Genomic DNA, 17,916 nt, shown 5'->3' with positions numbered 1-17,916 from the left:
AGTTAGATGAGACATGAAACACTCTTGGCCCAGTGTTAGGTCCAGAGAACACACCTCACATTAGCTAGGTTATTACTCTCCTGGGTTTGGTTGGGTTTTGTTCATTTTGCAGGCTGAGGGAAAACCTTCTTGCTTTCTTTGTGCCCACCCTGGTCTTGTCTTCTCTGTGGTGATGGGAGCTCCTTGGGGTTGGGCTGATGGCTGACTTATTCCAGAACTTTAGCACATCCTCCTGGTGCTCAGCTCAGGGGTGTGTGCATGGATGAAGGATAGCGAATAAGTGAAGTTTATGTTCCGCAAGGCAGTAAAGCTGTTTTGATAACTCTTTACCATCTGGGTCTAGAATGCACCTTTTCAAAGCCGTCATTTCTTATTTGTGTGTAATTTTCTCATAAGCCTTTGTTATAGGTAGGGAAGTTAAAGGTGTTAATTCTCATGTTTCTTTTCTTGCGTTTTTCTTATAAAAGGAAAAATAATATTTTAAATGTCTAGAAAGATTATGCTCTAAATTTTAATTAGGCATATTTTCTTGATTTTTTTTTTTTATTGACAGGAGAATGTAGAAGAGTTAATGGACTTTTTCCAGGCTAGTAAGAGGTATCATCTAAGTAAAAGGTTTGGCCACAGGGAATATCTGGTTCAGAACCTCCAGTCATCAGAGACCCGTGTGCAGGGCCTTCTGAGCACCGCTGCAGCCCAGCTGACTCACCTCATCCAGAAGCACGAGAGGTACCACCCTACACTGTCCCAACAGTGCAAACTATCTTAGTCTGTTTTCTGCTGCTATGACAGAATACCACAGACTGGGTAATTTATAAATAGGAGAGATATATTTGGTTCACAGTTCTAGAGGCTGGGAAGTTCAAGATCTAATGAGGGCCTTCTTTCTTCATCATAACGTGGAAGAAAGGCATCAAGTGGGAGGAAGTGCATGTGTGAGACAGAGAGAAAAAGGGGGTCAAACTCCTGTGATAACTAACACAGAAATGGCATTAATCCATTCATGAGGGTGGATCCCTCATGACCTAATCATCTCGTAAGAGTCCCGTCTCTTAATACTGTCACAATGGCAATTAAATTTCAAGTTTTGGAGGTGACATTCACACCATGGCACAAATGAACTGCCTGACACCTTCCTCACTGGAGACTACTTCTGTTTATTCAGCATATGTGCTGACTGCTCCTCACTTATTATTTCTAAAGAAGAATTATCTTGTAAAAATCCTCTGTGTTACAGAATTTTAAAAGCATATGTAAAGTCTAGACAACTGTATAATGAGCCCCCCTCATGGCCAATTTTGATGTAGCTACACATCCCCACACAGGATTATTCTGAAGCAGAATCCCAACAGCATATTCTGGAGAAATCAGTGATGAGGCTCACGTCGACCATGTGATGGAAGAGCCTACTTCTCTTTAAGATCTAGCACACAGCCGGCTCTTGCATTCACCTTTGACACTAAGTACAAACACAGAGATGCTTGTCTTGGATTTCAAATGGCTTTTCTGAGCAGCACCTGGGATTCCATGTGGTCAGGTATATGGTGGTGTCACAGAGTTCTAAGTGCCATCCCTTGCCTCTCTCCAGCATTCCTTCTCAGCTATTCTTTGAGGTGACTTAATTGTAAAGAACAAAATTTATTCTTTTAGGTTACAGGAAGCTCTGAAATGAATAGGGACATGACTATAAAATGGCTTTCTTATGACGATCTGTTGTTTTACTGTGGTTCTGCTACTTAAGTAACCTTATTGGGACTTTGACCCTCTCCTGCTCTGTCTAATGAGGATTTGGTAAGGTGCAAATTATGCAAACACTCCCCACCTAAAGATGCTAATGAATTTATCACTGCAATTTACTTGGCATTCCTGATTTTAATTTGCACTCAAGTGAAAGAAACAGTTCTTTGCCTTGAAATTAAGGGCCCACCAGCTGGTTGTGAGCAGTCACCAGGGAAAGATGCTTCATCTCTTCTTTTCAAATTCTATTTTAAAAGATATAATTATCCTTCACCTGTTCATTCCTTCAAGGAACCTCCATTGAGAGTCTTCCCTGGGCCAAGCTGGGGACTCAGCCCAGGGATGCAGGCAGTCTAGGAATGATAGTGATGATGCTAATAGCAGAATGTACTTGTCAGGGTGCTCCAGGGAAACAGAACCAACAGGATATATAAACATATAGACAGCATCATCTGCTGTTTCCAGCCTGCCATACAAATAGCTTCCTAAATAAATAGGAACTGGCTCAAGCAATTATGGACGTTGAGAAATCCCCTTGTCTGCTGCCTGCAAGCTGGAGACCCCGGAAAGCCAAGGGTGAAATTCAGTCCAAATCTGAAGGCCTGAGAACCAGAGGGAGCTGCTGGTGTAAGTCCCAGTCCAAGGGCAGGAGAAGATGAGATGAGAGGTCCCACTGTAAGCTGTAAGGCAGAAAAGAAAGGGACAGATTCCTCTTTCCTCTGTCTCTGTGTTCTATTCAGGACCTCAGCATATTGGATGATGCCAGCTCACACTGGGGAGGCCCATCTGCTTTACTGAGTCCACTGATTCAAATGCTGACCTCCACTGGAAACACCCTCACAGCACACCCAGAAAGAACATTTCATCTGGGCCCATCAAGTTGGTCCATAAAATTAACTGTCACACAGAGGATTCCCTGCTTTTGCCTCTTTGACTTTGTTTGTGCTGTTCTGGATTTTTAATCCACCATCTCCCCTTGGAAACTTCTGTCTGCACCACAGTGGTCCTCTCAAATGTTACTTTCTCCCAGAACTCTTGCCCACTTCCACCCTAATAATGTCTCTCTTGTGTTGAGTTTTCTCTGCCCTTACGCTGCTAGTACTTCAGTAATGTCTTAGCTGCCCATTCTCCTAATTCTTCTGGAGGGTAAAGATTTTCTGATTCAAACCAAACTAATATGGAGATGAATGCTCAGGCACAATAGCAGTTAAGCTACAAGTGAGTTTGGAGACTACATTCCCAACTTTACATTCTTTCCGTCTAGAGCAGGGTACCTGGATGAAGACCAAATGGAAATGCTATTGGAGCGGGCTCAGACGGAAGTCTTTTCAATCAAGCAGAAATTGGACAATGACTTAAAGCAGGAAAAGAAAAAACTCCGCCAAAAATTAATGACTAAGAGAAGACGAGAGTTGCTACAAAAGGTATATAAGGCATGATGCTATTTATTGTTTGCATAAGCACTTTCTGATACCTATCAAGTGGAGGTACTGTGCCAGACATTGCCATTGGTGCACTAGGATCAGAAGGGCAGCTGGGCAGGCACCATGATGTGCCTGTTGATTGGTAGTGACTTTTTGGAAGGCTATGTTCAGCAGGATGCTACAGTTCTTATCCAGCCCAAGCACAGCAGAGGATCATGGTAGACTAGTAATGTCTGCATGGACAAGGGAATTAGGAGTGCTGGTTTGTTGCGGGAAGTCAGAGACCCTGAACAGAGGGACCAGCTGAAGCCGTGGCAGAATAACATAATTGTCAAGATTTCATGGACATTTATTAGTTCCCCAAATTAATACTTTTATATTTTCTTATTCCTGTCCTTACTGCAGTCTCTGAACATAAATTGTGAAGATTTCATGGACACTTGTCACTTCCCCAATCAATACCCTTGTGATTTCCTATGCTTGTCTTTACTTTAGTCTCTTAATCCGGTCATCTTCGTAAGCTGAGGAGGATGTATGCCGCCTCAGGACCCTGTGAGGATTGCGTTAACTGCACAGATTGTTTATAGAACATTTGTGCTTGAACAATATGAAATCTAGGGCACCTTGGAAAAAGAACAGGATAACAGCAATGTTCAGGGAACAAAGGAGATAACCTTAAACTTTGACTGCCGGTGAGCCGGACGGAACAGAGCTGTATTTCTCTTCTTTCAAAAGCAAATAGGAGAACTATCACTGAATTCTTTTTATCAGCAAGGAACATCCCTGAGAAAGAGAATGCGCCCCTGTGGGTAGGCCTCTAAAATGGCCACTTTGGGGGCAGCTATCTTTTACGGTTGTAGACAAAGGGATGAAATAAGCCCCGGTCTCCCATAGCACTCCCAGGCTTATTAGGATGAGGAAATTCCCACCTAATAAATTTTGGTCAGACCAGTTGTCTGCTCTCAAACCCTGTCTCCTGGTAAGATGTTATCAATGACAATGTGTGCCCGAAACTTCATTAGCAATTTTAATTTCGCCCCGTCCTGTGGTCCTGTGACCTTGCCCTGCCTGCATTTGCTTTGTGATATTTTATTACCTTGTGAAGCATGTGATCTCTGAGACCCACATCCTATTCATACACTCCCACCTGTTTTGAAAATCACTAATAAAAACTTGCTGGTTTTACGGCTCAAGAGGCATCATGGATCCTGCTGACATGTGATGTCTCCCCCAGACACCCAGCTTTAAAATCTCTCTCTTTTGCACTCTTTCCCTTTATTTCTCAGGCCAGCCGACACTTAGGGAAATAGAAAAGAACCCACGTTGAATATTGGGTGTGGGCTTCTCCTGATACTGGTTTGAGTGACTAATGATGATGGTAGGTGCTAACATTTATTGGGTGCTTACTTAGCACTGTGCTAAGCATGTTATATAGGATATCTTGTTTAATCTTTACATTAACCCTACGAGGGAGATACCACTGGGTTTGTGTGTGTGTGTGTGGTCAAGGTCAAATATCTAGTAAGTGGCATGCATGGCATGTATTTGGGGACTCTAAGAATATGATGAGGCTGGAGTGTGCAGAGGGACTAGGGTAGGCCCCAGAAGGGAATGCAGCAGCATGTCAATGGGGGCGTGGTGTGCTGGGCTAAGGGGTTACCTTCCATCCAGGGATACTGAGGAATGTTGAAGGGTCTTCAGGAGGTAAGAGACACATCAGATCTGTGATATTTAGGAAGCTGAGGTGAGCACCTTGTCAGATGGAGTTGAGGAACCTGGGAATACAAACCCCATGGGAGGTTCTGGTACTTGTCCAGGTGTGAGCGGATGAAGGCCTAAACTGACGCAGACCCCTGAGTACAGGGGATAAGGACAGATTCAGGGAATGTATGGGGCATGCAGGGTGACACCCAAGTCGTTGGTTGGTATGATTTGCAGGGAGGGGAAGAAGAATAACTTTCAAATTTGATCAATAGAAACTCTGCTCTTTATTACCAAGTTTGGAACCCAACAGAAAGCCGTGATTCTGACCCTGATCACTGATGCATACCCCATCTTTGAGCATCACACCATTCATCTCTGAGCCACTGGTTAAGGGATTAAAACAGGGGGGCCCAGGGCTCCATTTCCCTACTGTCTTGCCTGAAGGTCAGTGTCTAGAAAGAAGGATGAACTCCACATCCTATAGGAGATTCTGGCAGTCTTCTGTGACTCTTATTTCTTGCAGCTACTGTCGATAAACATTACAAGTGACCCAGAATTAGGATGTAGCTCCATGAAGGCAAAAACTTAGGTTGCATCCCCACTGTTGAGAACACTGCCTGACACCTGGTAGGTGCTCAATACATATTTGTAGAATGAATGAATTGATACTCTCTGGTCGCCAGGACCCATAAACATGGATTGTGGTAGACTAGTCATGTCTGCATGGGCAAGGAAATAGGAGTGCTGGTTTGAGTGACTAATGATAATGGTTGGTGCTAACATTTATTGAGTTCTTACTTTGGAAGAACATCTTATGTTCTCTCAAAATAGAGCTGAGAGGCTGGGCTCACACCTGTGATCCCAGCACTTTGGGAGGCCGAGGCGGGTGGATCACGAGGTCAGGAGATCAAGACCATCCTGGCTAACACAATGAAACCCCGTCTCTACTAAAAAATACCATAAATTAGCCGGGCGCGGTGGCGGGCGCCTGTAGTCCCAGCTACTCAGGAGGCTGAGGCAGGAGAATGGCGTGAACCTGGGAGGTGGAGCTTGCAGTGAGCCGAGATCGCACCACTGCACTCCAGCCTGGGCGACAGAGCCAGACTCTGTGTCAAAAAAGAAAAAAAAAATAGAGCTGAGACTATCTGTGGACCCACTGTTATAAAGAGCACCATAATGGACATCTTTATGCATCTCAATGTTTTTTTCCCACCACGGGGCGTTTGCACCAACTGTTCTTTCTCCCAGGAAGGTTCTTTCCCCATTTCTTTACCTGACTCAGATGAGACCTCCTTCCTTAGGTCTCACTTAGATCTTCTTTCTTAAAAGCCTCACTGACCTCCTCATTTAAGTTGCCTCTCAATGATCTTAGCTTTTTGATTTCCCCTTTACGATATTACAACTTGCAGATCCTGTGTACCTAGCACATCATAATAACACTAACAGATATTTATTGGCATAAACTATGTCAGGCACTTTTCTAAGAGCTGTATGTGTGTTAAGTAACTCACATAATCCTCACAACTATTCTGAAAGGGAGGTCCTATTATTATCCCCATTTTACCAATCAGATAGGGAAATGGAGGCACAGAGAGGGTAAAATACCTGCTTTAGATCACTCAGCTTGTGAATGGGGGAGCCAGGACCAGAACCCAGGCGGTCTGTCTCCTGGGCTTTACCTACTCAACAAATACATGTTTAATAAATGGTGAACACATAAGGATTCTACCGTATTTTTTTTAAAAAACAGTAACTTTCTAGACCTGGTGCAGTGGTTCACAGCTGTAATCCCAGCACTTTAGGAGGCTGAGGTGGATAGATCACTTGAGGTCAGGAGTTCAAGAGGAGCTCGGCCAACATGGTGAAACCCCAACTCTACAAAAAATACAAAAATTAGCTGAGTGTGGTGGAACACACTTGTAATCCCAGCTACTGGGGAGGCTAAGGCGGTAGAATCACTTGAACCTGGGAGATGGAAGTTGCAGTGAGCCAAGGTAGTGCCAGTGTACTCCAGCCTGAGCGACAGAAGGAGACCCTGTCTCAAAAACAAATAAATAAATAATAAATTTAAAAATAAAATAAATTAATTTTTTAAAAAATTAGCCTGGCATCACGGTGCATGTGCCTATAATTGCAACTACTTGGGTGTTTGAGGCACAAGAATTGCTTGAACCCAGGAGGTGGAGGTTGCAGTGAGCCAAGATCACACCACTGCACTCCAACCTGGGTGACAGAACGAGATTCCATCTAAAAAATAAAATAAATAAATAAATAAATAATAAACAGAATAACTTTCCAAATCTGAGATTGTTGGGGCAAAGGCTATAAACATTCTGTGCCTCCTGCACCAAAGTGTTTCAGCCAAAGGGCTGTACCCGCCAAGCCCCGCCCCCACTTAATTTTCTTTTCTGAAACTCCAGCACAGGGAGCAGCGGAGGGAGCAGCTCTCCATCAGCGAGGCCTTCCAAGCGGTTGAGGATGCCGGCCAGTACCTACACCAGTGGAGGAGCCTGATGGAGGAGCAGGGCACCGCCCTGGAGGAGCTGCAGGAGCGTCTAGACCAGGCTGCCCTGGACGATCTCAGGGCCCTGACCCTCTCGCTGTTTGAGAAGGCCACCGATGAGCTGCGGCGCCTGCAGAACTCAGCCATGACCCAGGAGCTGCTCAAGCGCAGCGTACCCTGGCTCTTCCTGCAGCAGATACTGGAGGAGCACGGCAAGGAGATGGCTGTGCGGGCCGAGCAGCTGGAGGGGGAGGAGAGGGACAGGGACCAGGAGGGTGTCCAGAGCGTGAGGCAGAGACTGAAGGACGATGCTCCTGAGGCCGCGACGGAGGAGCAGGCGGAGCTGAGACGCTGGGAGCACCTGGTCTTCATGTGAGTGCTCCTGTGCGTCCTAATCACCCCTCCCCACCCCATTGATGCCAGGGAGATTCTTGCCCTGTGGTTGTGGGGATGGCCAAGCATGAGATACCTGGCACCAGACAGATGACATTACCAGCGTTAATTAGTCATATGAACTCACGCCCTGCGGGGAGGACCTCGAATGTCACACAGGACCCTACAGGGATTGAGCGGAGTGCAGAACCAGGGCCATAGGGTTTGTAGTAACAAGAGGATGGGTGGCCCCTGGCTTCCAGGGGAAAAGTGATTGGCTTGTCTGAATAATTCCCTGGGCTGAATAACTCCAGGGAGCTACTCAGGGATAAATGCTGGTTCCCCTAATAAGAAGTGTTCCCTGGGGAGGGAACATGATCCACAGGAACAGAGGGGGAAGGGGAGCTTGTGGTTAGGCCATTCCGGGCCCTGCTAGTTTCACCAGGCATCAAGGCTGCTCATGATCTTGACCTTCGTGTTAGTTCTTCCACCACACTACATCATCCTTTCACCTGGCCCTTTCATCCCTGGTCCATTTCTCGGACTATGTATCTTTATTATTAATTCAGGAACCATGTAATGACTTCCGCTTCTGAGTGGGATGCAGTGGACCACACCTAACACTCCTGCTGCAGTAACTAGAAAATAATGGATACATTTATTTTTAATATTTAGTTTATTTTTTGTAGAGATGGGGTCTCACCCTGTTGCCCAGGCTGGTCTCGAACTGCTGGGCTTAGGCAATCCTCCCGCCTCAGCCTCCCAAGATAAATTTCAGAAGTAATTTTTTAAAGACATGGGAGAGTGGTGGAAACAATGAAGACAAGTTGGGGTCGTATTCCAGAGGGGCCACTGCCCACAGTCCTTTACTTCCCTGAAACATCTGCCGGCTCTTTGTGCAGCTGGGATTTGGCCTGGCCCAGGAAGGGAACCTTTTGTGCTGTAATAGAGACCAACAGAGCTTTTGGTGGTTGTTTGCGGCTGGCAAACTGGAGGGGCCTCTAACATAACCAGTGTTGAATGAGACGTGGGCGATGTAGACTAAAAGACCCAGGACCACCACTTATGTTTGTGCAACTTATTTAACCTCCCTGGGCCTCAGCTTTCCCGCTTGTAAAATGAAGACCACGAAAACTAAATCAAATCATTTAAAGTGCTTTTGGCAGTACATGACACTATCGAGTAGTTTAAATGTGAAGGCAATGTTTATGTAAGAGCCTGGGCTCATCTTGGACGCTTTAAAGGACACACGATCTGTCTTCAGTTTCCCTCCTCCCTTGTAGAAGTTATCTCCTAGAATCTTGCTGGCCTCCATGATTTAATATCCTTTCCTTTCCTACACAGTTTTCATACCCAGAGTCTGACCTTGCTACCAGGAAAATAGGTCCCCAGGTGTTTGCAAAGATTGATACTGTCTTGGTTTGCATTAAGTGAAGTTTGGCCCTTTCCCATCTCTCTCTTTTGTAATTCTGGCCTCATTTATTTTTTAATCCTTGTTAGCTTTTGCTTTCTTGACAAGGAAAACAAGATGCTGTCTTCTCTTAGTCCATAAAAATCAGATCCTTAAATGCCATTTCTTATTCCCATGAATTGCCCTCAACAGTATTTATTCAGCTTAGCCTACATTCCAGAAAATTCTCCTCTCATATTCAAACTGACTTTGGACTCTTCGTAGCAAGTGAATTAACTTTGGCATTCCTATTACCAGCTGATCATTTTCTTCAACTTCATTTGGATTCATTTTGCAGGGAGTATTACCAAAGCCACTGCTGATTTAGCCATTTAACGGGAAAAAGAGAACTCTCATTTGGCTATCAGAAAAGTGTATGATTTTTCCAAGGGTTAAAGAGGATCAACTCACAATACACACAATGCGAGTCTGCTCATATACTTTGCTTATTTAAGATTCTAAAAGGTTGCAGCCTTTATTTCCGAGGCATTATGCAAAAATGGCTTTGCACAATAGATTTGAAACACATTTTTAGAAGCTTTCCAATTTCAACCAAGATGGGGTTGCTGTAAAACTGGTTGGCTAAAGTAGGAATTAATGAGGAATATCTTTGCAAGAGAAAGTGTGTCTTCGAGCTTTCTTTCCTAAGTTCCTGCCTTGATTTCAAACTCCTTCAGGGCAAAGATCTCGCCTCCTATATTTCTGTATTCTCTTGGCACTTACGTAACAGAGGATTAAGACAAGAGCACTCAGGGCCCATCTGGTTTGAAAGTGACAGGAATAATGACTGAGAGTCATCTCAGAGTTGCTTTTACTTTGGGTTCGGTGTAACCAGCAAACAGCGGGGCGAAGGCTTTGCACAAGGGAAGGTGCAAGGGGGTTGCTACAGTTTCCAAAGGTTGCTTTAAAAATCGTTGGGCCCCATGAAGTGAGGAACCCAAGATGGGTGTCACATGACATGGGGTCAGGCCTCAGACTGTTTTCAGCAGAGGGCCCGCGTGGTCTCTGAAGGTCTCATTCTCTTTCCAGAGACCTTCCTGGCAGAGCCACAGCCCCACATTCCCACACTGAGATTTGGGTGTGGTAAACCTGACTCTGGCCAACCACGTTGGGAGTTCTGCAGATAATTCTGAATTTTGAAGCCTCCGTCGATGCTGGCTGCATTGACAGAACATTACCAGAACATTCAAACAAATCTACAGAGAATCTTTGTTCAATGAATAATTCCGTCCAGACTTTCTGAGCAGATTTCCTCTTATATCTCGTGGGCCAGAACCAGCCCCCTTGAGGCTGAGAAAGCAATTGTGTGGCCATTCTCTCCATTAGAGTGGGCTGTGTGCCTTGCTGGAAAGGAAGAGGGACTGTTCATTTCCTTGTCTGTAATTTGGTGAAAGGAACAGCGATGATGTAGGTCATTGCATTTGTTTCTGAGTACTACCATAACAAAGTACCACAAACTGGGTGGCTTAAAACAACAGAAATGTATTCTCCCACTGTTCTGAAGGCTGGACGTCCAAGATCAAGGCATTGGCAGGACCGTGCTCCCTCTGAAGGCACCGGGGGAGAATCTGTTCCATACCTTTACTGCTGGTGTTTCTGGCAATTCTTGGCATTCATTGGCTTGTAGATGTCACACCCCAATCTCTGCTTCCGTGTCACATGTGTTTGTCTCTTTTCTTATAAGGACACCAGTCATACTGCATTAAGGGTCCACTGTGCTCCAATATAGTCTCATCTTAGCTCACTTCTTAATTACATTTGTAAATACCCTATTTCCAAATAAACTGACATTCACAGGTCCCAGGTTAGGACTTGAATATATCTTTTTGGTAGCCACAATTCAATCCATAACACTTAAGTCACTCAGCATGGTTCCCAGCATGGAATTGGTTTTCACTGAATGATAGCTGTCAATCATTACCCTTCGGAACCAATCACAAGGGACTCCCATTTCCCTGACCTCCCTGGGCTGAGTATTGTGCGTCTCTCCTGTCCATTGGTCCTACATAGCGAATGCTGCTGACCAGGCTCCGCAGACAGCGCTTTGTTTACATGTCTGTTTCTGAAGCGAGACCAGGTTAGTTGAAAGTCGTGGGCACTGGAAGGCCTGTTGCCTCCTCAAAGACACCCTCACAGCCTGGCCTCATCCAGCTCTTGTTCTTAGCTCCAATACAATGTCCTGTGCAGCGTGACATGCATTAGGTGCTCAAGGAATGCCTGTGGCAGGAATGCATGATTAGAGAGCCGATGCTTTTTCTGCAGACCTAGATTTGAGGAATGAGCTTTGCATCTTCAGCTTCATCACCCCAGCCCAGCCCCCAGGCTTTCTCTGTGTAAGAACGTGTCTCTGTTCTTCCTTCCAGGAAGCTCTGCTCCTCAGTCTTCTCCCTGTCTGAAGAAGAGCTGCTCAGGATGAGGCAGGAGGTCCATGGCTGCTTTGCTCAGATGGACAGGAGCTTGGCCCTCCCCAAAATCCGGGCCCGAGTTCTGTTGCAGCAATTTCAGACTGCGTGGCGAGAAGCAGAGTTCCTGAAGCTGGACCAGGCCCTGGCTGCCCCTGAGCTGCAGGTAGGATGGACGTGTCAGTGGCCTCTCGATTATAGAAGCAGGGCTGTCTCCCAGCTGCTGAGCCTACAGGGTCTGGCCTCTCCACCACCCTGAGTCCATCTCACCTCATGCTCCCCTATCCTCTCTTCTCTGGCTGCACTGGTGTCTAGCTATTCCAGGAATCTCCAGGGCTGTCCCAACTTTAAAGTTTATAGTGGACACCGCTGGTGCTGTGCCCTGATCCTGATGCCTGGGCTGTTGCACCATCCACCAGCAGCCTCGCCCAGCCACAGTCTTCTCCTGATGGAAGCTGCCTGGCCTGAGATATTACTCTGTCTCTCCTGCCCGCTCCTCCAGCCACAGCTAATGACTGACTCTGGGTACAAAAGGCCTTTCTATATGGCGTGGAGGAGGGATGCTCAACTCAGCTTGGGTGGGTCAGGGAAAGAGGGGCTCTTGCACAAGGTCTTAAAGGATGATGACTGGCAGCTGCCTTTTAATGAGCAGCTATTATGTGCCTGAGGGCAGACAACTCTTTGGTGCAGTTTTTGCTTCAAAGCCCCCGGGGACCAATTTAGGCTCAACTTCACCTGAGACCACAGCCTTGCTTGGCTCTTCCCTTTCCCGTCCTGTTCCCTTGTTCCCCAAGAGGTTGATCCTAAAGAGACCTCCTTCAGGAAACCACGTGCACCTAATCCCTGCCTCAGGCTCTGCTTCTGGGGCTCCCAACATAAGATAAGGCCTTCGAACTTCTGTTTTCTCTGCCACGTATATGCTTTGTAGCCCGTTGAGGTCTCGGCTCAAATGCCACCTCCACCAAGAAGCCTTCCCTAAGCACCTAAAATTACCGTCTCCCTAGGCGTTCTTTATCACGTGCTGGGTTTCATGATTTTATTTATCATTATCTGAAATGTGCTGGTTCCTTGATTTCCCCTTTGTCTGTGCTTTCACTAAAAATAAGCTCCCCGGCCCATTCAGCACTCAAGAGTGCCAAGTACGTAGTAGGTGTGCAGTCAATGTTGTTGGCTTAAACATCCCACCAGCCAAGCACCAGATGTGTGCAAAACACATCTGAGACTTCTCTTAAGGTAATGATAGTTGAGACTGAAAACATATTAAAATCACCGAAGCTTACATCATCTCCCCTGAAGTTCACAGCAGTGCTAAGAGGTCAATATGGTGTCCCATTTTACAGATGAGAAAACAGCCCAGCAGAGGAAAAGTGAGTAGCCCTATAGGAGGTAGAGAACTGGGCTGGGAGCTGGTGTTTCCTGACTTTAAACTCACTTCTTTTCCTTAGAGAAAGAAAAAAACTCAGACACATCCTTTCTGAATATAAACCAGTGGATGCAGAAACAACTTGGAAGCTTTGACGTTCTTTTAATTTTTTTTTAAAGTACTGTTGTTTTTTTTCCTACTTCTGTTCTTACAAGGATGTAGGAGATACGGAATAAGAGTAAGGGATAAATTATAAACATTTTAGATAATTTTGAACAATGGGGGAAAATAATTTTCACTTCACCCAGGTGAGGGGAGGAGTCCATGAGCTGCTGGTTCCCTGCCTTGAAGCTGGTGAGTCCCGGCAGGGATGAAGTTTCTACCTTCAAAGTTGCCCAAGGTGCTTGGTTTTCAGATGGAAATGGGTTTGGCCACTGCCTCAGAGGAGGCAGATGTCATGAAGGTGCCCGCTCCACATTCTCCAGAGGGAAGGCTGGGCCAGCACGGTCAGGCTTTTGCACGGATGGAGCCGCAGCTCCCTTCGCTTGCTGCTATCAGTCCCGAGATAGCAGCAGAGAAGGTGGCGGGAGAGCCTGCTCTCAGTTTCCTAAGCACCAAGGCCTGGGGATGAAATCGTTGTTTTAGTCTTCATGTTTTCATCTGTAAAATGGGTATAATGAGGATATATGGGGCCAAGTGGAGCAATGTTAGTGGATGCTTAGTGCATTCTCCATCCCTTGGCTGTCCTCACCCACCTGTTGTGTCACCACCAGAGAACCCCTGCATTTCTTCCCCACACACTTCTCTTTGATCTAGGCCCGCAAAACAGGTGGTGTCTACTGTTTGACCTCATCTGCTGGTGGCCCCCAGGGCTCCCTGACCATTCACGGACATGAGTTTCAAAGGCACTTGCAAATTCTAAAGAGATGTCCAAGTCAGATTCACCACCCTCTTCCTTCAGCCCTATCTGTGGCTCTCTGAGCTGGGATCCAAGTTCCAACATGACCCCAAGGCTCCCTGTGGCCTGGGCCCTGACCAGACCCATGCTGGGAAGGCTCTCAGGGGAGAGGGAAGGTGGGGAGGGGAATCCTGACTTGTAGCATTCACCCATTTCCATGGTGTAAATCCTCCTCCCAAGGCCAGTTTCAGGCTACCGGCCTGATATCACTGCCTGGTAGTTGGGCAGAGATGTGCACGATGGGCTCCCTGCCTGGCCTTCTCTGGGGATATCCCCTCCCAACCCCAGCCTGTACCCTGGGCTTCCAGGTCCTGTCTGCCAACGTGGCTCTGCTCCTAGTGTCCTCATTTAGTTTCCATGTTTTCAGACTGTTTTCTCCACTGTCATGGAAGCATTGCAAGAACAGGGACCTCATTCATCACATCCCCTTCTCAGAGAGGCTGACAGGTCTGAGGTCCCACGGCCAGTTAGGAGGTGGACACAGCTTGGTTCTGCTGTCTGACTGCGTAGCTGAGGTTCTGCCCACCAGATTGCGTGAAGATCAAAGGCTCTGAAACTGAGCTCCTTCCAGAAGAACATACCTCTCTCCTCCCCTCTCTGGCTTAAGGCAGAGTTTTGCAGTTCTGGGAGCTGCAGAAACTTCTCTTGACCTGCAAAGCCCTGGGGGGCTGCATGGACTTGCTGGTGGTAGCCTTCTTACTAGTGTCTTCCCTAACCCCTCTCCAGCAACAGTCCAAGGTGAGAAAGTCACGGTCCAAGAGTAAAAGCAAGGGAGAGCTTCTGAAGAAGTGCATCGAAGACAAAATTCACCTCTGTGAGGAACAGGCCTCTGAAGACCTGGTGGAAAAGGTCAGTACTTCTGCTTCACCCACTGTTTCTCTCTGCATATGGCGGGGCTGATAGCTGACGTATTTGCAGGTACACAGAGCCCTTGGGGCTGTGCCGTGCATTTCCATCCAACCACTCACTCACTCAGGTGCTATGGTAAGAAAGAGTTGGAAGACCCTCCCCCTGGGCCTTTCCCCTGTGCGTTCCGCTTGGAACCCTCCCCCTCCACTTCTCAGCCTGGGGATCTCACCGGATCCTTCAGGCTTCCCCTCGGGTGCTGCGTCTCTGGCTGAGTCACTTGCTGTATTTGTACCTGGCACTATCCTGGGGTGTGTGTATCTGCCATTTCACCTTCATCACATTCTTTTTCTGTCTCACACTCTCCTCCATGTTCCTACAAACTCACCAGGCTTTCCCTTCAGCCCCATTTTTTGTTTGTTTGTTTTTTGTTTTTTTGAAATGGAGTCTTGCTCTGTCACCCAGGTTGGAGTGCAATGGTATCATCTCGGCTCACTGCAACCTCCACCTCCCGGGTTCAAGTGATTCTCCTGCCTCAGCCTTCCGAATAGCTGGGATTACAGGCGCCCACCATCACACCAGGCTAATTTTTGTATTTTTAGTAGACATATGGTTTCACCATGTCAGCCAGATTGGTCTCGAACTCCTGACTTGAGATGATCCGCCCACCTCAGCTTCCCAAAGTGCTGGGATTACAGGCGTGAGCCACTGTGCCTGGTGCAGCCCCGTTACAGACATGATGTTCTAGCACACACCACACAGTCTCCTAGGATGCTTTAATCTGTATTCTTCTGTCTTTCTGGAATTACTTTTCCACCTTTATTTACCTGGATAAGTAACTTGTGTCCTTTGCTGTCCTGAGGTGTTCCCTCAGCTCTTGGATGTCTCTCCTTCCAAGAAGGCTTCCCCAAACACCCTAGATTTTCCCACTCGTTCCACCCCACTTCCAACTCTTCCTCACCGTAGTACCCATCACATGGTTAATTTGTTCCACAAGTATTCTGGGGAGGCACCAGTGTGCCAGGCACCGTGTCAGTGCACTCTGGGGTTGCAGCAGTGACTGAGGCAGCCCTGGTCCCTGCTCTCCAGTAGAGGAGAGCACATTCTAGTTGGGGAAGATGGATGATAAACACTTAAAATGATAGACTGTCCTCAGTGCTATTAAGGACATAAATTAGATGATGTGGCCTTAGAGGTGAAGTAGGCTGGCAGCGAGGTGGACTGTAGGTACGGGAGGAGGCAAGGTCTCCTCTGCAAAGGTGCTGCTTAAGAGTAGATGCTATGTGACCGCAGCCTGGGTGCCTGTCTGCCTTTCCCAGCACCCTGTTAAGAGTGGATTTCCAACAGGAGTATGTTCAGTGCATGAATGTATGAAGCCATGCTTTAGAGCTGCTGTTTTTGTTCTTACTTTCCCTCTATCTCCTTTTTCTAGCTTTTTTGCTTGGTTTTATTTTAGTGCTGGTGTATTTCTCAGAACACGAATGCGTGATCTGGCCAAGAGCCACAGAAACCGCTCTGGGCTCAGTGTCTCCCATCAGGTGTGTCTGGGCTGTTGATGTCTTAAGGGATCCAGGAAGTGGCAACCCTATTCTCACCCAGGTTCTGTATGAAATTGAACAGTAAGACAAAGATTAGGCAGATAGAGGCAAAATGTCATCTTCCCTATTGTTAAAGGCAAATTCCAAGAGCTATACATCAATGTGAGAGCCAGTGGGCTTGCTAAACTACCTGAGAGTTAAACAAACTCCATCACCCAATCACAGTATCACTATGGGGTTCCTTGTGGGGGCAGCCTACCCCTAGGGAAGCAGAGCAGAAGTCGGAGTCCCAAAGAGAAGCGAGAGAGGTAAGCCAAGCTGTCCCAGTTTATTCCTAGTTTACAGCAAGAAGAGGAGAGAGCTGGAGAGAGGTCAGGTCCTGTGCACATTGAGCTTCTGGCACAGGGAGGAAGTAGCCACACTTGGGGGTAGAGGGAGCATTTCCGTGAGTACCGGCTGCTTTGTGATCCTCTGTAAGAGGCGAAACCCGCCAGAGTGAAAGTGACTGTTGTCAGAGAAGAGCTGCTGGTGAAGGGAAAGCTGGGGTTTGGTTTGGCAGAGGGAATGGGTATCCTAAACTGTGCTGGAGGCCACACTGCACAGAGAGAACCCAGAGAGTTGAAGCCTTGTGACAAGACTGCTTTTCTGGAGTGCTGGGTCATGGCCAGTGGATGGGGGAGCAGCCCTGTGGAGGAACCTTCTCAAAGACCAGACTGAGAAAGAAAAGGGCCATCTCACCAGCACCCTTGGAGCATAGTCGCAGGATGAATGTCTTGAACGGGAAGGTGATGCAGAGGTGGCAACCCATGGGGACATGAGGTGCAGACCGCACCGCTCCCACCCAGCGGCTCAAGGCTGGACCTCAACATCCTCCATAACCCCTCCCTGGCCCCTACCTCATCTCTCCCTGCTCTGTCTCATAATTATTTCTAATCCATCTCCTCTGTTTCCGGCCTTGCCTAGCACCATTTTTGCTTAGATACATACAGCGGGCTCCCTACTGTTTCCTGTTTGTTCCCCCTTCCTTCTAATTGATTCTCCTTGCAGCAGGGAGCATCCTCTTCCTAAAGCCCAGCTCTAATCCCTTATGGATCCTGAACCAGCAGACCCATCTCCTTTTTTGCCCAAACTAGTCATTTTAATAGAAGGAACTAAGCACATTCCTTCCTGTAGTTTTTTCTTTTTCTTTTTTTAAAACCATGTCAACCTGAAATAATTGAAAGAATCAGAACCCAGTGTTCGAGAGTTTATCCAAGAGAAAACCTGGGTATTGCCATCTGGGAAACACAGACTGCAGAGAAATGGGGTCAGCACTCTAAAGCTAAAAGTTAAGGTCTTGCTTATATAAGAACAAAACAAAGAGATTTAACAGGATTACGACATTTTCTACACAAGGCTAGTTTGTAAGTTACAACAGTTTAATTAGTTACGGTTTGTTTTCTTTTCTGTATGGCTTGTTTTCATTTCCTTTCCAATTTAAAAGAGTATATTTAACATTCCGTCTTGGCAAATGTGATAGCCATGAGGTCTGTGTGTGAGAGAAGAGGAAAGTTAATCTGTAAGGAAGATCAACAGTGCAGAGGGAAGGGGTCTTTTGTGGCGCCCTCTAGTCATTTACA

General features: G+C 46.8%; 1 protein-coding gene across 1 annotated transcript in view; it reads left to right on the top strand.

Annotated features, from left to right (window-relative positions):
- The window catches only part of EVC2 (EvC ciliary complex subunit 2), a 155,247-nt gene that overhangs the window by 87,909 nt on the left and 49,422 nt on the right, over positions 1–17,916 (top strand). The window contains exons 12-16 of the mRNA XM_023206693.1: positions 554–729; positions 3,002–3,161; positions 7,286–7,740; positions 11,554–11,758; positions 14,640–14,762. Of these exons, the coding sequence (XP_023062461.1) occupies positions 554–729; positions 3,002–3,161; positions 7,286–7,740; positions 11,554–11,758; positions 14,640–14,762 (1,119 nt within the window). The remainder of the gene's footprint in view (positions 1–553; positions 730–3,001; positions 3,162–7,285; positions 7,741–11,553; positions 11,759–14,639; positions 14,763–17,916) is intronic.

Source organism: Piliocolobus tephrosceles, chromosome 3 (genome assembly GCF_002776525.5).
Source record: "Piliocolobus tephrosceles isolate RC106 chromosome 3, ASM277652v3, whole genome shotgun sequence".
Classification (NCBI taxonomy): domain Eukaryota; kingdom Metazoa; phylum Chordata; class Mammalia; order Primates; family Cercopithecidae; genus Piliocolobus; species Piliocolobus tephrosceles.
Note: the sequence above shows the minus strand (reverse complement) of the source record. Positions and strands in the feature narration are given on the sequence as shown.